This window comes from Eptesicus fuscus, chromosome 4, assembly GCF_027574615.1.
Source record: "Eptesicus fuscus isolate TK198812 chromosome 4, DD_ASM_mEF_20220401, whole genome shotgun sequence".
NCBI lineage: Eukaryota > Metazoa > Chordata > Mammalia > Chiroptera > Vespertilionidae > Eptesicus > Eptesicus fuscus.
The window spans coordinates 70,991,557-71,013,350 of record NC_072476.1 but is presented as its reverse complement, the minus strand read 5'-3'; the positions used below and the strand labels follow the sequence as shown (position 1 = coordinate 71,013,350).

General features: G+C 44.4%; 2 protein-coding genes across 3 annotated transcripts in view; one reads left to right on the top strand and one right to left on the bottom strand.

The window, feature by feature from the left end:
* Window positions 1-21,794, bottom strand: part of LHFPL2 (LHFPL tetraspan subfamily member 2) — a 133,993-nt gene that overhangs the window by 4,319 nt on the left and 107,880 nt on the right. Inside the window, exons 1-2 of one of the 2 annotated variants that reach the window (XM_054715134.1) lie at window positions 18,870-18,924; window positions 18,042-18,673 (exon numbers count right to left, since the gene is read on the bottom strand). In XM_054715134.1, coding sequence (XP_054571109.1) covers window positions 18,042-18,471 — 430 coding nt within the window. In that variant the 5' untranslated portion in view covers window positions 18,472-18,673; window positions 18,870-18,924. Of the gene's footprint in view, window positions 1-18,041; window positions 18,674-18,869; window positions 18,925-21,794 lie in introns of those variants that run through there. The other variant, XM_008161969.3, reaches the window with a different exon arrangement.
* Window positions 1-21,794, top strand: part of SCAMP1 (secretory carrier membrane protein 1) — a 113,016-nt gene that overhangs the window by 85,249 nt on the left and 5,973 nt on the right. The window lies entirely within an intron of this gene.

The window sequence follows — 21,794 nt, the reverse complement described above, 5'->3', positions numbered from 1 at the left end:
AATCGGCAAACTAAGGCCAAGTAACTATGGCCTTGTTTTTGTAAACAAAGTTTTATTGGAACACAGCTCTGCCCATTCATTTATGGATTGCCTAGGGCTGCTTTTGTGCTGGAACAGCAGAGTGAGCAGTTGCTACAGACCCTATGGCCTGCCAAATTGAAAATATTTAATAAGGTTACATACAAAGACCTGATTTTTAAATACCAAGGAGTTCTATCCTCGTAAACTAATCTTGGCTCAATTTTCTTTTCCTACCTTTACTGAAATTCTCTGGGTTTACTATATCAAAGCTTCCAAGTTACTTAAAGCAACTTCCCCACAGAAAGATCATGACTGAAGCTGTGGTAGTATTAGGTGTGAAGGAAGACGAGGGACAGTGTTTAAAACCACAGGTCACAACTTTCATAGAGCTGTCTTCATCCTGTGATAGTATCTTCTCACCAACCATGGCAGTTCACTACTTCCCAAATTAATCCCAATGTTCTAGCCTGAAGGCCCCAGGGAACTTTCCAGCAGGGGTGCAATAGAGGGAATCTGCTCCCATGCTCATTTTCTGTAGAAGGGTGCTTCACAAAAGCTTTGTAACCCTGCAACCTCCTATTTCTCTCTAGGTCAGAGTGCTGGGAGGCAGCGATATGTAGCTAAGGAAATGCGATCCAGTGTTGGGAAGCATAAATGAAAGGTGCAGATTGAGGCACCTAGAAAAGATGCTATTAGAAGCGACTAAGAGCATAGAGGATAAGGCAGTCAGGGGAGAGTGTGCTGATACCCTAAAATATGCAAGGTCTTGAATCAGCAGTCTTGGTCTGAGTGTCTGGGGTCAATTCCAAGGCTAGAAATAGAAAATCACATAGCAAAAAAGCCTTTAAGGTCTAGTGTGAGCTAGAACACAAATCAGCAAGATAATGACCATAGCAAAGACTCACTAAATTGAGAGATGATCAATTAGTAGTTAAGAGCTCAAAATTGGGATTAAGATAGAGGTTTGAATTCAGCTCTGACACTTATAAACTGGGTGACCTTAGAAAATCTTAACCTAAGTATGATTCCTCACCTGTAAAATGGGCTAATGTTTAATTCATAAGGTGGTTGTGAGTATTGAAGTATGTACAGAGTACTTTCTACATCCATAACAATAACAGCAATAACAACAGAACTGGAACATAGACTAGTACCTGACAACAGGGTATAGTTTTTGCAGACCCTTCCCATACACAGCACAGTTTAAAGTGTACCAGTTCTGAGTAAGTGGGTCAGCTTATTTTTGAGGGTATATTTTGAAAGGTGTAATGATTTGGGGAGAGGGGAGAACCCAGGCTACAATTTAGTTCCCTTGAAAGACAAAACCATCCTCATCTGAACAGATCTTACTTAGCTGGGAGATCCAAAAATTACTGAGCTAATTTTTTTATGTTCCCAAAGCCTGTGGTAAGTCCTAATTAATCCCCACCTTGTTCCCTAGGAAACATCACGAAGCAAGGTACCTGGAACCTTGTACTTTCTCCCTCAGGTCCTAAGTTACCACGCTGGGACTTTGATTCAGAGGTGCTGTCTGGCATGCAGGCCCCGGGCAAGGAAGCGTGAACTGCTCTGCCTTATAAAGACCAGAGTGTTCGTATTTTAATTGTGGCTCCAATTAAATATTAGTTACACATTTTGTTTGTATTACATGGCTTAAACAAGCCCAGTAAGCAAAATAAATGCATTTTAATATGATAGGGACAGAAGACATAAAGCACGGAGTTTGTTGTCACATAGCAGCTCTGCTACCCTGTGCCAGGCTCACAGAACACCTTAATTTGGTTGTCTCAGACCCTTTGGGGAAGTAGGCAGGCTTAAAACAACGAGTACAGCCAGGGACATTCACTCTAGTTCTCCCTAGCTCTCTTAGGTGCTTCCTTTTATGATAGCTCAGCTACAGTTCCCCAAATTCTTCAGGCCAAATGTGAATGACAATAGGGAGACATCATATAAGGGTGCCAAGCTTATGAGTTAGGCAAAAGCCTCAGCTTGAATATTTATAAGCCCACAGGGCATTCCACATGGGAGGGTAATAAATAGTGGACTGTGGTATGTCTCCAAGTCTTAGTGGCTGTGATGTGTGCCGAAAGCTCACGCTCTCAACCTGGGCAGCCAGCCTAGACAAACACGGTGCCTTATCCAAATTCTCCACGGAGCAGAGAAGTTGCCGCTGTCTACCCTACCCTGGTTGCTGACCTCTGCTCCCAGCATTCATCAGAGTTGTCAGTAGCATGGTTGAAGCCATGAAAATGCAAGCCCCATGTCTGGTAAGGGAAAGAAAAGAGGGCCTATAGGTAAGCAAAAAAATGAAAGTCACCTTTATCATCGGTCTGGGTATTTAGAAAAAGGCCCTTCTAGTAAAGGAATTCCAGACAGTTTAGTGACTCAGGTGGACCTTTCAGGTGACTGCCACACTTAGGCCTCACCTCACAAGGTCCTGACTCTCCACTGCACTTGGAGCCCAGCACAGCTTCTGAGCAGCTGTTATGGTCCTAAGCATCCCTTAGTGAAGCACAAACATCATCTGAACATAATTTTGCGAACTAGTACAATTACAGAGAAAAAGCCCATTAAGGTTTCCCATCTCTCAAGAGTAAAATCCAGCTCCCTCTCTCTGGCCTTCAGGCCCCATGTGATCCAACTCCTTACTACCTGTCTAAACTCACCTCTGCCTTGTACACCCTTGTTCTCTGCTCTGGCCACCTGGCTCTTCCTTGGACACATCAGGCCTTTGCACCTGCTATTCCTCTCACCAGTTGTGCCCTCCTACCAGGTAGCTTTCAAGTTGTCTTCAAATGCCACTTCCTCAGTGTGGTCTTCTGTTCCAATCTATTTAAAATTTCAACCACCTATCTCCCCTGCATGCTGTTCTCCTTCCTTGCTTTGTTATTTCTTAGCACTTACTACAGACTATATTACTTTGAGTCATATGAAACTGTCAATATTTGACCTTATTTATAACCTGAATAAATGGTCAGTTTATATGGCTCAGCCTACTATTTTACTTTATTATTTTGATTGTTAACCTAGACTTTTAAGCTCCTTGGGGGCAGGGATTTTTGTGTATTTGTTATAAAGCTAGTGCTCAGGATTGAGTTTCACATAAGAGCTGAGCCAGAAAATGATCTGATTGTCCTCTGCAGCTTTAAAAGGGCAGTTCCTGCCTGGCTGCCATAGCTCAGTGGTTGAGCATCGACCTATGAACCAGAAGGTCACAGTTCGATTCCTAGTCAGGGCGCATGCCCAGGTTGTGGGCTCAATCCCCAGTGTGGGGCATGCAGGAGGCAGCAGATCAGTGATTCTCTCTTATCATTGATGTTTCTATCTCTCTTTCCCTCTCTCTTCCTCTCTGAAATCAATAAAAATATATTTTTAAAAAAGGCAGTTCCTAAAGTTAGGCCAGCCCATAGTGGTGTTTGGGGCCTTTCTTCTGCCTTAATGCATCGTTTCAGGGTGTGTTTGTTTTGTGGAAAGCGATAACAGAAAGTAGGACTAAGATAGTGGGCATTTGATTTTCTTTTGACTGGCACCTCTCCCAGGGAGAGGGCCCAGCTGGGAGGGGAAGGAAAAGCAGACACAATGATACTGGCCAGTAACCAAAGAAAATGGCTACTCCTGAAAGTAACTCAGAGGGCTGGTCATCTCTGCCATGGCTCGACTTGATAGGATGCACCCAGGGTCATACCACTTTCCACAACCTTAAAAACTATCCTAATCCTTGGGTCCTCTATCTTCTCTCTTGCTAACCACCTCCCAGTTCACTATACCAAGAAGATGCCAGCATCTGTTCATTGTGGGGGTCACCTGGGGAATGACTCAACCTTATCTGGGGAAGAAAAAATAAAAAGGAACTGATGGTTAATCACTTGGACTCCCCTAAAGATGCCACCACACGCTGGAGATAGAACCCTGACAACTTCAGAGGCCCACCTTATGGTAGCCTTCTCATGATCAGCTGGGCACCAGCTATTACAATGCAATGTTTATCTTGCCCCTCTGCCATTTTAGTAATATTTCCCCCTACCTGGAATGAGCTTTTGGACTCAATCCTGGATTCCCATCTTGCTGCACAGGAATTTTCAGAGCCTCTATGGGCAACTTAAACATGTGGTTTGGGTTTAACTCAAATAATTAGATTCCATGAGCTGTGTCTCATCACTGCATTTCCAGTGCCAAAAAACATAGAAGGTGCTGGGAAAAAAAATGAATGAAACCCACCAGGAAAAGTAAAGTCATGGTCTTTCTGCTTTCTGATCAACATTTGGCACTATGATTAGATCAGCCACAAAATTATAGGTCTTAGGTAATTTTTTTGCTACTGCCCTGAATTTAAACAATGTGATATCAAATCCCTTAGGTGGGAAAAAAAAATCTCCCTAATTTACCCAAGTCCCCAATTTTGGAAAGAGGAAGCATTGCTAAATGCATTAATATTTTGCTTGGTCTGAAGATGCCCACCTCAAGCTTTAAGAACATGGGATGCTAGGAATGGGGGACCCAAGTCTGAACCACAGTTCCTAAGTTTGTGAAAAAGTGGGCAAAGGCTCCATGGCTATTTCTCATCTTTCACTCCTGATCACAGTTTTACAACCTGTTGGCCAAGGGAAGGGACTCAAAGTTTGCTTGCTTTTTTATGGGTACAGAAGGCGGCCATTGTTCCTGTTCTGCAAAATGTAAAAACTAAAGAAAGGCTGGCTCCTTTCTACAGAACAAGCAGGTCTTTGGACATCACACTTCTACTTCCTCTTCAGACAGACTTCTAGACTAAATAGTAAAGAGTGACTAGCCTTGGTTTGCAAAGGAAATTTACTAAGGACAGGAAGAAAGCGCCATCTGTTAGTGCAACTGGCAATATGTGGAGGCCCACAGTGAGAGACACGACAGCCTCCACAGGGTTGTAATCAGGAAGCTCATACTAAAGCTATGAAATTTCCTACTGTCTGGTGCATTCACAGCAGACAGCTAGTAGCAAGCTTAGTATCTTTTGATAAATCTGGGTTCCAACTAGGTAATTCCTGAGGAGTGTCCACTGAGTGCATGCAGGCACAGCAATGAGTGGCCGTGATGAGAAGAGGAGTAAGGATAGCACTGGGTTCCATAGGCTAAACACTTTCAGCCAGTGCTACTCAAGGAATCTGGTCACACAATACACATCACCATTCCCTGAACCAGGGCCCTCATCCACCTGGAAATACCCACCTCATCCTAGTTCACATGTCACCACTTCCTGCCTGAATGTTATTCTCTGTGTGCTCTCACCACCCTGTGCTGCACATCTCTTTTCAGCTCTTTATCACATTGTTATTTTTGTATATTTATTCAGCAGATTTTTACTAAGTTACCTACTAAGTGCCAGGCATTATTTTTAGCCCTGAGGGATATATAGCAGTAACCTATTCCTTTGAGGGCAAAAAAGTTTTATTCCTCTTGGTATATATCACAGTTTTGTCTTAGCATTTACCATAATAAGCCTCATGGGTGTGTCACAGGTTAAAAAGGTCAAGAATTCAACTTATATCTGGCTTTGAAACAGCCATTGATTCATATAGGAACACAGCAAGAGACTCCATTTCCCTTTCAACATATCCCTGAGAAAATGAAAAAAACAAAAAAGTCACCCAGTGTTGATTATCCCTACCAGGTCTACTCTGTGACTCAGGGGTCTGGAATATGGGCCCAGCTAAGCCTTCACTTCAGTTTTGTTGACCCAGCTCAGTTCACTATAGCACTATCCGAGGAGGCTGTCCCTGCCACCCCTACCCCCTTCCCCCTTCCCCCAGGCAGTCATCTCTGTAGCAGGAAGCAAAGGCAAATAAAGCAAGAGAGTGACTAGCTTCCTGTATCTCATCCCCATTCTGGGACAGAGCTCCAAGAGCATTCCAGGCTTACGGGGTGATAGCTTGAAAAAGTTTTGCTAGTACTGGATTAATGTAAAACTACGACAGGAAAGTCCTTGCATGAGTTTCAGATCATCTGCCAGGGTTCTAGCTCCAGGTGGGAAGGTGGCCTCATTGGCTTTTCCATTTCAATATCCTTTGCTGTTTGTTCTTCCTTACCTTCCCAACAACTACACACTGGGGAGTCCAGGCTCAATCCTCTGTCCACTTCTCTACATTCTCCTTATTGATCACACTTGGTCCTACAGCTTTAAATACTACGTCTAAGCTGAGGTCTCCTGAATTTTCTCCATCTTTGAACTCTAGATTTGCATATACAACTGTTTACTCTTGACCTCCAACCTCCACATGGATATCTAACAAGGTGCTTAAAAATTGTGTCCAAACCTAACTTTTGATTCCCACTCCTCACTTTAAAACCGGGTCTTTACCCTGTGGGCCTCATCTTAGCACATGGGAGTTTCGTTATACCCAGCAAGGTCAAAAACCTTGGAATCATCTTTGACTCCTTTCTCTCTCAGAGCCTACATTACTCCATCAGCAAAGCACTGGCCTTCATTCTCGCTGTTCCCTTTGCCTAGAAAGCTCTTTCTTCTTATTACCCACATGGCCAACTCCTTGATCTCTTTCAGGTCTTTGATTAAATCTTTTTTCACTGAACCCTACCCTGACTTCCTATTTAATATGACACTTCCCCCCTTATCACTTCAGCATATGCAACCTCTCTTACCCTGGCTACACCTTTTTTCTTTCCTTCCACAGTACCCATCACCTTTAACACACAATATAATTTACTTTTTTGATTTATTGTCTGTCTCCATAGTCTAAACGTACACTCCATGAGGATAGAGAACCTTATGGCTTATTCTTATGTATCCCAATTGCTTAGGACAATATCTGACATGTAATAAGGTGTTCAGTAAATATTTATTGGATGAATGAAAAGAGAGGAGCTGTGATACAGATTATGTTCTATTTTTAAATGAAGCCAATGTGGAAAGTTCTTGCCAAGTGTTGTAAGTGGTTAGAGGAAAGGCTTCATCTGATAACGTGAATCCCAGGGGTTGACAATTTTGGCTAACAGAACAAACACCAGCCACACTTACTGACGCAACACACACAGGCTCCAAACCATGGGGCTGGCCTTTTATTTGACTGCAAGCACTGCAAACTTCCTTTCTGGCTACAGAAAATAGCTGTCTGTGGAGATCTCACAGAAAAAAAGTAGTAATTCAATTAAATGTAATCAATTTTAAGTTATCTAGAGATCAGCCTTAGTTGAGCCTCAAAACTCTGAACGTTTCCAACTATGCTTGGCTGCGGCTAACTCGTGGGAACTGCCTAAGACACCAACTGGGCGGGAGTAGCAGGACAGGGGTAACCTGGAGAAGTTCAGGAAAACGACCGAGGCAGAGGGGTATACAGGGGGAAATGAAGGAGATGGGCCATGGCAGTTTGCAGAGAGGTAAGGGTGGTTTCTAGAAGCAGCATGAGCCTGGAGAATGGAAAAATTAACTGAAGGAGTTAACACTGAAGGCAAGAATGTAGAACTTCTCTACAGCCCAGGAAAAGATCCACTCCTGTCAGCAGCGCAGAGGGCAATGTCTCAATCTCGGGGATAGGGGGTGCGGGTGGGGGATGTTTCTGTGCTTCCAGTAGAGGAATAACGTGTTATTGATGGTCCCATGTTAACTCTAAGCCTGGGACCATCAATTGAGACAGCTGATGTACAGTTATGCAACAACCTTATACAAGTTAGTTGACATTTATCTGTATACTGACCCCTTTTTTCTGTTTAAATTCCTCCCCTCGCCCCGTTATCTCCTATGCTAACATTGGAAATCATTTTGGCAGTCTGTAATAGCTATTTGTGGGTCATTAACTGTTGTTGGGTGGGGACATTTTCTCTTTCACAATACCTTAAGGCAGTGGTTGGCAAACTCCTTAGTCAACAGAGCCAAATATCAACAGTACAACGATTGAAATTTCTTTTGAGAGCCAAATTTTTTAAACTTAAACTTCTTCTAACGCCACTTTTTCAAAATAGACTCGTCCAGGCCGTGGTATTTTGTGGAAGAGCCACACTCAAGGGGCCAAAGAGCTGCATGTGGCTCGCGAGCCACGGTTTGCTGACCACTGCCTTAAGGCAAAAGGTCAGATATTATTGAGGCTGTGCTTGTAGGAAGGCGCATCACATCCACTTCCCTATCCATTGAATTTGCTATGGAGCTACTTTCCACCCAGAGATCATGGTATGCACCTGTCAGTTCTCATGTGCAGGGACTTGGGAAACACTCAAGTGATCACTATCAGTCGCCAAGACAAGGCTAAATTCCTTGCGCTATTTTAAGAAAGAAAAGATTCAACTTAAAGAATTTCATGGGTGAAATAGAAATAAAAATTACAAGTAAATGGTTCATCAACTACCTGGAAAACTAACTAGAACAATGATAGTGAAAAATAGAAGTCTTACTATGACATAATATATATGTGTCCCATATAAAATAGCATTGGTTCCAAGGCTGCCTAGATGCCTCAAAGTATGTATTTTACACTCATACGAATTCCTATTCAATGGTAAACTTACTGACAGAGGTGAGGAGTGTGTTCCCTATTCCTTGGCTTCTGTGTCTCCATCCCAAACCCACACTCAGTTCTCTACACACGGTATTATTGATCAACTTCATGTGTCATTTCTGGTTCCCATTCCTTTCCAGTCTTCACATCTTTGGAAGAATCTTTTGAAAGGTTTTCTATGATAAAAAATGGTAGATTCCAAGTAAAGATGACATGGAGTTATTAGTAGTGAACTTTATACATTCACTACTAATACACTAAAGCTGGAAGTTTATACAGGTGATTAGAGCCTTTTAATAATCATACTGATAATTGTTATAACAATGGCAGCAATTCATGCTATGAGAACTACAGTGTGCCAGGCACTGACTAAACACTAAATATAACTCATTTAGTTCTTGTAACAGTCTTATTTGAGAGATGAAGAAACTGAGGCACAGAGGGATTAAGTAAGATTACACAGCTAATCAGTGGTGGAGCTGGGACTTAAACCAGGCAATATGTCTGCAGAGCCCCCTCCTGAGCCATCACACTAGACTGCTGCTTTACTGCAAACCAGTGACTAACTTCTAAGACAAAAGCATTTGTCCAGCTGAAGACGGGAAACTGATATATACTCAAACCACTGAGAGGTTAGAGAGCAAATGATGAAGAGTTATCAAGTGAAAAACCCTGAGTGCTGTGGGGAGGGGAAGGCTGCACCCAAATACAGGGTCACCTGTTGTCAGTCAGGTTGATTACTAACCTGACAGTAAGACAACAAGATAAAGAAGTTCCATTCACACCTTCTCTTCCATTACAAGCTAAGTGTCACCAGCCTACTTACTGCAACATAGATGCCACTTTGGCATGGCTGCCTTTGGCCAAAGTAACTTCTAGAAAGAAAACCTAGTGAACAGGACAGAATAATGCAGGTTTGCTATGATGTCCTCTTCTGTAGGATGCGGAGAAAACTGCAATAAAGCACAAAACCCTCAGGTACCAAAGTGGCAAAGATAGGCAGTATAATCTGCTTACATTTTAGTCTTTGCTCTGAGATTCTGTATGGTTGGGAACCCTCTTAAACTCACACATCCACCTAGAACATGACTGCCACCCACAGAGAAAATGCCCTCTGTCCTCTCCAGGACAGATGGATGTCGCCAATCAGACCAAACCCAGTCCTGATGACCCTTTGTCTTTCCTGACCTCCTCCTATCCCTGAATCTTGGAGCCATTATTCATACATGACAGGTTTGAGTTCCTCCTGTGTTCACAGAGATCTGCTCATCTCAGTGTCCACGTGCAGGAGATGTTGCTCTCAATCTTAGGCATCTGGCACTCATGAAATCTTGCTTATAACAACTGCAGACACCTGGTGGTCCCCAGGCCTCTTCCTTCCACCCTACGAGAGTACTCGTCCTCTGCCTCCCAAGCCCCAAAGCTGATTAGTGTTGGTATTCACCTGCTCGACCTCTCCAGATGCCACTAACCTCAGGACCAAAATTCCAGGTAGCCATTCAGAATCAAGAATATTTGATATTTATAAAAAAGAGGAATATAAAGTATAACACAAATCAAGGATTTCTGCCCAAGAATTGTTTGTTAATCTATACCTTTGCAATTACTTTGCCTATTAAGTTTTTTTCAATTTCTTAATGAAAATTTATTCTATAAAGCCCAAACAGAATTTGGTTTTAGTGATTGTTGGTTCTGAAATGATTCTTATTGGATCTTCATAAGATGGCTCCATTAATTTTGCTTAGAATTGAGACTTACCAGCCTTTGCTAAATCCTTTACACTTTTCAAATACCTGCAAAGTTACAGTTGTGCTAGCACAGTGAACATAGATTTACTGTGCACCTATTATGTACGTAGCAGGCCCCATTCTGAACACTGGAGATAAAACCTTGAAAAAGACAATCTATTCCCCTGCTTATATTCTAGAATAGTGGTTCCCCCCCACTTCTGGATTTTACACACTAACACAACAGCCAGAAAAGCTGGGAGGTTAATATATTTATTTTGCTAATCTAAGGACACTGAAAATAACTATTATCTCCTCTCATCATCAAATATTTTGAAGACCAAAAGGCTAAAGGATGTAATTTAAGAACAATGGGCAGTTCTTTACATTGAATACATTGAGCTCTATAAAATCTTACCCTGCTGTCCTTCTCTTTCTCATTTTTGCTGTGGACTGGTGGAAATTCTGGCACAGAGTGGACCTGCCCTTGTTCAAGGGAGTAACTACTGAGAGGCCCTTTGGGATAGGGCCCCATCTAAGAACCCTCTTTGTTTACTGTGCAAACAACAGGGTAAAGAGTAAGGAGCCTCTTTCTGAGTAGTCTTAAAATCTAAACTTGTTTTCACTGACCTCATTTTAAAGTTTCAAGAGTTTATGGACAGGCTAGCCTGGGCCCAAGGTTGATATTTAATAAACGCTTTGACAGCCTGGTCAGGAATTGGAGGTCAGAGGGTTCATGGTAATGAAAGGGGTTTTCAGCGGATGACCACAGTATCCTTGTAGAGCAGATTATACAGCTCATGCCACCTTAGTGCATGATCAATAATATTAAAGGTTTTGAACTAGCAAGATTTTTTCTGAGGGGAAAGAGAGGAAAAGTGAGGATCAGGTGTCAATTTTAAAAAAATGCTTGAATGAATGCTCATACTATCTCCCTAGAAAAATCTAGTAGGGTACTTGTTTTCTACTAAAAACACTCCCATGGAATTATAATTGCAAGAAAAATACTCTTCCAGGGTGGGGGCTGGAGAGCAGATGACAGAGCAACATAAAGAGAATTCTTTGGAAGACAATCAGAGCATAGTTGTCAACCACAGCCCCAAGAGGAAGTTTCTGTTAGAATTACTCAGAATTAATGACCACCAGTTAAGAATTGTCAGAATATGTGGCAAAACCATCTATAAGAAAGATGCATTTCTCCCTTGCTGAAATCTTCCTCAGCATTGATTCATGTTTATATGCACACTAGAGGCCTGGTGCACGATCGTGCCAGGGAGAGGCTGCGGGAGGGCTCCAGGGTGTGTCTGGCCCATCTGGCCTAGTCCTGATCAGCCAGACCCCAGCAGCAAGCTAACTTACTGGTCTATTCACGTCATAGCGACTGGTCAAACAGTCAGACACTTAGCATATTAGGCTTTTATTATGTAGGATAGGATTACTTTACTGGCAGTTTCTACAGCCTTAACTCCTAACTGTTAAAATGCATCCCAACAAACTAATTTAGCCAGATTATTCTTTCCAATGAGTGAGTAATAAAGTTGTACTTCACATTCCAAGTGAGCATCTGTTTTCTCAACTATTTACCTGCAACTGGGAGAAATTTATGAAATACTGTCTTGATAAATTATTCATCTGACATGTGGGATCAAGAAAGTGCTCCTGTTTGACTATAACCAAAATACATATTTCAAAATAAGCTGCCTAAATAAAATACAGTATATTAGAGAGTAAAAGACACAAAAAATTTAGTTACTGAGCTATGAAATACTCAGGATAATAAGTAAATTTCTTGCTTGCTAAGGTTTTGGGGTCCAGATAATGTTAACTAATGAAGCAGGCACCATCTTTTCAGCACGAGGTCCCTGCGGTCAGCCACTGCGTTGTACTTTGAAATTTTTAATATTGGCTATATGTATTTTAGATTTCATCTGTACTGGTGCTATCATTAAAAAGAGAAAAAGATTGTTGGCCATTCAATAAAGCTACTGGAAGATTGTATACAGGAACTGAACTCATTTACAGATATGGCTGCCTGTGCGACAGGCCAGTTCTTCATTGGAGATGCAGATCACGTTTGAAGTAGCATCACACCTGAGAATACCACCATTGCATTAAGAGTGCCTGGACTGCTGGTGTGAATATTCAGAGCCACACTTAAGGGATTATTTGTTAATGCAACCTGAACATAGACCATCCATGTCTCTGTGATAATTTATGGCTGCAATTAAGTGGTTACTATGGCAAACCACTTTCCACATTTTATTTGCATATCAATTGCTATATCTGAATTTTAAGAGATTTGCAATTTTCTTCTAGATCTTCCAACTGATTCTTTAAAAATAGACCCCAAACCCTAGATTTACTTAAATTAATGCCTGCTTGGTCCACTTGCTTTCAAACAGTAGCTTTTTTATCTAATGACACAATTGAGTTCTTTGTTATATATATTTGCTTCTCTAGGGTACAATTTATGAAACAGTGACTCTCTAATACAGGCCTGGGAGTGGAAGCTCAAAAAATTGTAGACCTGAGTCTACAGGTCTTTGCACTTAGTAGGCATCCCATAGAAACTTCTTGAGTTAAAATTTAATTCTGGTTGCCTTATAGCAGTTCTGCATTCTTTAGTTTTTACCAAGTGATTACTAAAGGTTGATGAATTAGTAAATGTGCCATAATCAGTGCATTCTTACACTGATTTAGACATAGAACGATTAGAACTGATTTCTGGTGTACGTGTTAACTGTCTGGAGAGCCAGAAATCCAGAGCCTCATTTTGATGGTCAGAAGCTTCCAGTGCCTCTTTCTCAGAAGGAAAACCAGGGGATGCTCCCTATACTTTCCTCACGCATTTTATTTGAGGATATTTTGAAGTTGGGCAACCAAGGTCTCACTACCTTCTCAGAGAAAGCCAGGTGGACTTTTCAGGTATAAATTTATGGGGCAAGGTCCCTGTGGAAGTCAGGAATCTCTTCCCCTTTCTGGCTTTTTAAGCCCCTCTTCTTACCTCTCTCCCTTCCATAGTGCCTGCCTGCTCTGATCTTTCTGGCCTGGGAGTGAATGAGTAGGGCATGGGATAAATCAAAATGGTTGCTGGGACCAGGGTGAGCTGTGGTTTACCCTGTGAAAAATGACAATTAGAATATCAAGTCCTGGATAATGATCAGATATATTTTTATATGCTTATATCCATACCTCCACATACATTCCCATTTATGTCAAAGCAGTTCCACAAGCAGCAAAGGCAAAACTCTCTACTCTTCTCTCTGATTCTTACCCTTTTATTCCTTTCCCTTTCCCCTTTTCATAATGTCCTCCTTCATCCTCAATTATTGCTCACTTGCATTAAGCCGAGTCTGCACACACCCAGTCCTGAGCCGACACAGCCGGGAGCAGTTCCCATGAGCACACCCTCTACCCCAGCCCAGTAGAGGCAGAGTTCAGCCCCCCAGCAATCTATCTGGTCAGACTGGTGGAGCAGCTTGTGAAGCAATCCTGCTGGACTGAGACGGTTGTAGACAGATAGAGGGCTACAGGGAGTAGAGAGCGTGAGAGCCAACCAGACACAAAGAAGCAAATAGGCCTAGGAGGGGAGACAGAAGACAGCAGGCAGCCAGGCCCAGCATCTCACGAGCTAGTTCAACCCTCATGGCAACCCCAGTGGAATAGGCCAAGCCAGCACAAGTGAGCCAAATCCTGAGCTCATTTTAATGGCTTCTGTCCCAAACCTGAGTCACTGGGGATTCCACGGATTTCAAGACAGCCCTTCATGCATTTCCAAAAACAAACTGCTTGATGCTGTCATGGAAAACCTGGATCTTTGCATTCTATGGTTTCACTATGGATTACATCCAGGTCACAACCTAAAGAAGACAGCTGGCAAATCACCCTCTGGGCGATTACCCAGCTTTTGTAATGAATCCCAGAGGGCTATGAGCCGATGTGTGTTTCTGGCTCTGCCAAGTCCTGGACAAGTCCTCACCAATGAAAACCAATCAGTCTGTGATTTATTCTGCGAGGGAAGCCTGAGAAGCCACCTGCAATCAAGACTCAGCTGCTAGATGCTGCTCCAGAAAGGAAAGGAATGGAGAATGTATATGTTAAGGGGAAGAGGAGTGAAAGAGGTTCTTTGCTTCCCTCTCAATTCAACTGCTATCTTCTGCTTAAAAAAAAAAAAAATGCTCTGAGGACACCCTTAGTCACACGACTGCTCTGTACCCTTCAGCCCTTACTCAGGCAGGCTTTTAAGGGGCCAGAGAATAGCACTATACAGTGGTTGATTTCAACAGAGCAAGGTCAATTATAAAGGCTTATTATAAAAGACACCCCTATTCCTTACAATGCAGCAATTCTAGGAAACATAAAAAATACACTAAAACCTGCCAAGAAAACAGAAATACTTTAAATTTAATAATCATATATATCTACCACTTATTATTATGTGTCAAGCCCTGTAGTTAAGCCTTTCTCATATATTATCTAATTTAATTCTCAAAACATTATACCCATTTTACAGGTGAGAAAACCGAGGCTTAGAGAAGTGAGGTCAATTGGGCAACATGTCACAGCCACTTTAAGGTGAGATCAGGACTGATCCAGGACCATATGAGGCTTAGATTTTTAATTGCTACTAAGGGTAAGTATGGAACACCAAGGGCATTTATGCACAAGTCCTTAGGAAGTGTCAGCTGGGTGCCCACATAATGGGCCTTGAAGGTAAATCCTGCTATCTGCGTTAACTTAAGAGTGAAGAGTGGTATTTTATTATTATTTTATAAGTAACCCAGATCTTGAGATTTCCACTGAAGTAGCAGGTTCTTTCACACCAGCTGCTAAAGTCAAAATATCAAGATTATTTATGTTATGTTTTTTTATAGACAATGAAGGCTATAACACCTGTGGCCTATTCTTTAAAATTAGGTATAATAAAGGAATATTCTTACATATCTTGTAATTACTCATCCAACTGCATTTTACAAAATTGCCATTGTTGCCAAAATGAAAGGTGCAAGAATGAATAGTCTGAATGTATTTCCAAAGAGTTATGCTGGCAACAGCCTCCTTCCTCACCATTTGTTTCAGTGTCAAATAGATCCAGGCAGGGCTGAGAGAAAGCAGGCAAGAGGAGAGAAAAGACTGATGCTCACAGCTGCTACAAGTGCTTGGCTGAGGCTGGGGCTGACCACATGCTGTTACAGGTTGGCCAAGAGGAGAGAAAGCAAGTCAGCTGCTTCCGACACACTTTCTCAGCCATAGACCCAAGGACCATGGCTGTCGTTTATGTTGGCTTAACTGCCTGGTGTAGACCTCCCTGAGGAGAGAAAGCCCACTGAGCATCCCTTACAGCCTCTCACCCAACCCCAACACGAGGGAGTTGGCGACTAGTCCTTCTTTCCTGTGATGTCTTCTCAGAGGGATGCTGCTCAACTGGAAGGAGAAAAGCAACAGCTTTCCCTGTATTTCAGTGCTTAGTCTTAGATCAGTGGGCCCTAGAGAGATAGTCTGACTGTACAGGAATCTCTGCCTCCTGCCAATTAACATTTTTAGTAATTTCAGACTTAAGATCCTGTGTGTATGCAGGGGGAACATAAGTGATGGGGGTTGGGAGAAAGTTAAGATTTCTTTTAGGAAATTAAACTTTGGAGACCTGTGACCAACAGACTTGCATGGGGGATATGCTGCTACTTTCTTCTCTTCAATCCTTCTTCCCAGAGGCCTGATACACACAGTCAGAGAGAGAGAAAGAGAAAGAGATAGAGAGAGAGAGAGAGAGAGAGGTGTCAGAAATAGCTCATTGGAGTATGTGAATAATACCAAAGATATGTACTAATCTTTGTGCCAAAATGAATGTTCTTGCCATTTATGTGAAATAGCCAACAAGAGCACCAAAAAATTTGTTGGACTAGTCCACTTTCTTAGAGACTGAATTCAATGGACTAAACACTGTATTAAAAACTGCATGCAAATAGTCTTTAAAACTGAAGGGTATCTGAAGTTGTTTCTGCATGACTGTAAAAACAGGTATGGTGGTATAGCCCAAGAAGTCCCAGCCCTTACTGTAAATGGCCACTCATTTGCCTGAAGATACTGTTTCTCAGGATTAAAAGCATTCCTAGGGATGACAAACCCATTTCACCTGCATACCAGCATATTGATAAAGCTCACTGTAAATGCATGGAAAATTGCCTCTCTGGTCAACCAGAACTCTTCAATAGGACTAGTAAATTGTGAGCTGGCTTCCCTTCATCTGCATGTTCACACTGACTTCCTAAAAGCTTTTGCTAATAACTTCTCAACAAAAGCTTGTAGATATACACATGAATATAAACACAAATCCTTGAGGCCCTGTGTGTCTGAAGGGAATAAAGATAAACTTCAAATTTCATAAGTGAATAAAAAAAGAGGACAGTTTCTTCTTCTCCTAACCAAAGCTGAAATCAAAAGTCTAAGAAAAAAAAAAATCCAAGGTAATGTCATATTTTCCAAACTCCCTACTTTTCAGAAGAGGAACACAGAGAGGTGGTACATTTATCTCTGGGCCCATTACCCCCTACACACACACACACACACACACACACACACACACAGCCCCCTAAGATTTGAAGAAGGAAAACATTTTCTCATCAGCTGTTTTTTGGGGAAAAACCCCGTGTTTGATCTGTCTACTTGGAAGCCAGCCTGCTGAGCTCAAGAGTTTGCTATAAGGCAGACTAGAGGGAATTCATTTAGGCGGTTTCTTTCCAGGCCTGGACACCAGGTCCAGCGCTTATCCTCACTGTCAAGGAGTTCTGTGCACACACTTTAGAATTTGCTGAGGGATGAGTCATTGTGCCCTTCAGTTAGGGTTGCAGGTGGATTGCTGCTTCTCCTGTTAGAGAGTTCAAGTTAATAAACAGCTTGGTTATGATAGCTGAAATGTTCATTTCTTTTCTGAAAATCAAAACAAGAGTCTATCCCTCTGCTTCCTTGAGGACGTCTTCACTCTGTCCCGCATGCACGCATGTTTCTGCCATCTAGAATAAGTCCCTTGAGCCCAGACAAACCGATTCCCTCCCCTCTTGGTTCAGGATCCACCTTTCAATAGCAATGAAAAACGTGGCCAAGTCCATGAAAGAGCTGGTGGCCTTGGAAGTTTCTTGCAGCTCACAGCCTCCCCTCTCAATCACTGTAAGGAGCTCATACTTTTCTCTCCACCGATTTCTAACCAGCTCGTCAGTGAGAAAGCTCCAGAAAGTGGGAGTTAGTTTATATTTTCTGATCTGCACAGAACATTCGCCAGGCTCCAGGAGACAGACAATTTACACCAGCACATGAAACTCAGAGCAGCTGATACTAATTCCTTCCCAGCTTGCTGCTTCCCCTACCAAAGCTGACATCATCGGGCTGGGCTGACAGTGGTGGCAACCAGCTCCCAGCTCCCCTCCCTGAACGGACACCCCACACTCACATTCCTTCTCAGCACAGAGTGCTTGCTGCAGGTGGGACCTAACTCCTCAGTGGGTGCACTATGTAGAAAACATGCCTTTAATTTAATGGGAAAAGCAGAGTCGTCGTTTCTTCAACAAAATCCAACAACTTAGAACCGGAGGAAATAGCAATGAACAGGAACATGAGAGCCGAGGAACAGACACTTCCCCCAAAGGGGAGTACAACGGGGGAAGGGGTGACCAGGGCGGCGCGCCCGTGGTGCTGAGAACAAAACTTTTGCAAAATCAACCTGACCAGACAGAAGAGGGTCTTCCAGACCCGCAGTGAGTGAGAAAGCAAGTGTGTGCGCAGAGCCCCTCCCGCTCCCAGGCCCCTTCCCTCCTCGCACACGTACCTGCAATTCCTTGCAGCAGCCCGCACACGTTGAAAATACTCTTCTTCATGATGCTCTGCACACACATGGTGAAGACCGACACCAGGGCCACCATGCAGAGGATGAAGATGCCCACGGCTAGGAAGATGGCAGTGGCCTGCCAGAAGCCGCTGGCGATCTCCCCGAAGTTCTCAGCGTAGGGCCCGCACAGCGTCTCTCGCGGGACGTGCTGCACCCCGGGGTTGCGGATGCAGCGGGCGTAGATGCCCAGGGTCGGGTGGTGGGGCTCCGCGGGGCCTCCCCGCTCCTCGGGGTCGGGGCCGCCGCCGCGGGTCTTGGCTTTCCCAATCAGCCAGTCTGCGCTCATGAAGGCGATGAGCTCTGCAAACGCCACCACAATACTCAGGAGGGTCCAGAGCATCGAGCGACAGGTGACAATGACATGACACATATTGCTGTTCAAGGCGGGAAGAGGCAGGAGTCCACGGAGTTAACAATAAAAAGCCGGTGGAGGCGGCGGCTCGGGCGGCCTCAGCAGGAAGTCGCTGCTGGGGGGACTCACTCCCACAGCCCAGGGTTCCTTTCTCCGGGATCCTGGCGCCGGTCCTGGGCTGTCATGCTGCCATGTCGGGCTCCGAGCTCAGCAGCCTCACCTAAGGGAGAAGAGGAGGCGGCGGTCAGCAGCGCCAGGCCCCGCCCCTGCAGCGGCAAACTTGCCGGTCCCCAAACCCAAGTGTGAGCGCTGGCCGGGCTGCACCGCCCCGACTCCCTGCGCTGCTGCCCTTCCCGCAGTCGTCCGCTCCCACCCCAGACCCTCCCGCCCCGGCCCCCACCAGGCCCCCACAGAACCTGGTGGAGCGGTCCGGTCCCCAGCCAGCACGCGGCCCTTCTCCTGAGCTTGTGGTCTTTGTTTCCTCCCCAAACTCTCCGAACTGACTGGCGGTTACCCTTATCTCCAGGCAGCGTGACAAAGGCAAGAGGCCCTGCCAGCCCCTCCACCCGCCCCAGGGGCGCCCGCTCCACCATCTTTTTAGAAAAAGTCAAACAGCACAGGGGTCCAGACAGATCTGGACACACTGGCAGTGAACCATCAACAGACGGGCTGCGCTTTTTAAAGTGCACGGGTCTCTTTGCCTGCTGTTTTGATAGGAGAGCAGCTAAGTTTGAAAAACTTGCACCAAAAGTTTTTGCTTAACAGTAGAGAGCAGCAACACCTAATTTTATTGCCTGGGAATCAAATTACCAACAGAGACATACGAGTATTTGCTTCATGGGTAAAAGAGAATAAAAGGAAATAAAGCCATAAAAAAATAACACATTGCTACACAAACTGTCTTTTCACCCATTTTCTCAGAGGGTCATTTTTAGATAAAATAAACTATACTAATTAAAATGCAAGAAGAAAAGAAACGCAAGAGTTCATGACTTAGTCACTTGGAGAAATGGTTTAAAAATGACTATTGACTGTCTTTCCCACTGAGTGGATTTGTTGACAACAGAAACTTGCCTGTAAAGAATGAACTGTCCCGATTCATCACAGGCGCCTCTGCCCCAGCTTCCACTCACCCAGGTCTGGAACTCAGCATGCCCATTGTTTCTGATCTCACAAGGACTCATTCTCTTCCCAAGGACAAATGGCTTCATTACCAGAGGGCTTTGCTCTAACAGCTCAGCCCTCCTTCAGAGGAGCCTGAACCCTGACAGGGGCCACAGTGCTCATGGGCAGCCCCGTTTTCTGCCCCTTCTCCAAGGTCAGGAAGCACTGCACAGCTCACATCTGACATCTGGGTACATGGCTCTGTTCTGAACAATTAGATCTTACTAACCCAGGTCATGTCAACTGCGTAAGAACTACAAAGCCCCATGGCGTGTTGGCAGCTGGTAGGGCAGGGAGTTCGGGAAGATGGAGGGAAGTGGGGAACTAGGAAAGCCCAGTGCGGAAGTTTCTGCATCATGCCGGCTGACGTCTGGTGAGGGGTGACTACTTATCTCACAAAGCACAATGCATTTGAAAGTCCTCATGCCATTGTAGTTATGCAACATACTATTTTAGGAAATTAGCGCAATACTAGAAACATAGGCACTTAATTGTCAGCGTGTGTGTGTGTGTGTGTGCGTGTGTATGTGTGATGAGACTGTTCTGGGTCGTGTGTTCAACTGCCTGAGTTTCAGAATCCACCAGGTCTGGGTTCCCAAGCCGGTTGCACCCCTGACTGACCATGCTCAGCTTCCTCCTCTGCCAGAAGGGGCAGGGAGAGTACCCTGCCCCATGACACTGAGGAGTAAACAAGAACCTGGTAAAGCACCTTGCTCAGTGCCTGACATAGTAAGTGCTCAATAAACACCAACTCCTTTCCCTCCGGAGCTTTTCCCCAACGGGGATGACACTGGTCAGACAACAGTGTAAGTGAAGGAGTTGCTCAGCAGATAAGAGTGCCTGGCCACTGCACACACAGAAAGGTGACGCACAGGCTATTTAGAGATGAATGAGGTCACTCGTGTCTGAGCTTCCCTGGTGGGCTTTCAGGGCGGGGCACTGGCCTGACGTTCTGTTTCCCCACTGCCTACCCCAGCTGCAAAATTCCACGGTGGAAAATCAATTAGCATCAGGCCAGAAGTAGAACCTACTCCTACTCACTCATTCTCGAGTCCCCATCCCCAAATATCACCAAATAGAAGCGCCTTTGAAGAAAACTTAATACAACAGAGCCTTGGAGACTGTTTGTAATGAACTGGCCATTCTGGATGAGAACCAGAAAACAAGCCCACGACTCCCCAGAGTCCCCTCCACCCACCCACCACACTCATGAACACTTGGAGCCAACAGGTGGAGCCCAGCCTGTTAGGAGAAAATGAGGCTTCTGCAAGTCTTCCAAACCCCAATTTACCGTTATGCCAGCCGGTCTCCATCCCGGCCCCTCTTCTGTTTAATGGCAATTGCTCAGTGAATATAAACCTCTACATATTTGTCCTCTGGCAGAACCTCGGGACTCAGCTACTACCTCTTTGGTGACGTGGATGCTAATTAATATGCCAAGTGTCCACTGTCTTGGCCAGCGAGCTCTGCTTAAAGTCAGGAATGCAATTAGGTTGCGACTTCTGACGAGAAAGGATGTGAAACTTCAGAAGGGAAGATGGCACTCACGGGCTTAGCAAAATGGTCCATGCCAAACTTAAGGCAGGATTATTTAGGGACCTCTGTGCTTAAGTTCAGACTAGATAGTTCCCTGTCCTTTTGTGCTAAAACGATTCACCGCACCAAATTCTTACATCCACGCCTGAGTGGCTGGAGGGAGGCCTTTATTCTCCTTTGTTTGTTCTCCCCAGCTAGTTTGCTAATTACTGCTATAACAGAAATAGCCAGGATAGCAGGGCTGACAAAAACGGAGCATCCAAGAAAAGTCCTCAGGTTGGAGGAACAAGGGAAAACCTGGAAACAGCACAGCAAGGGCTCCAGAGTGGCCTGTGTTCTGGAAAGTGTCGCACTCTGGCTGTGTCCCACGTGCAGGGATGCCTGCTGACACAGCACCCGTATCAAAGGGGAAGTAGACCCTTGTTAACCACAGGGATTCGGGCACAGAAAGTCTTAGTATGGAATCCGCTGCTACTCAATGCACTTCCTGCTTCTTCAAAACGCACTTAATAAAACCAGGCCCTCTCCGGCATTCCCTATGAAAGTCTTCTATCCCCGGGCTACCCAGCCCATTCCCCTCCTGACACCTGACTTTACTCTCACATCACTGATGGTTAAGGGTAAACGGATGGCCCTTTGAC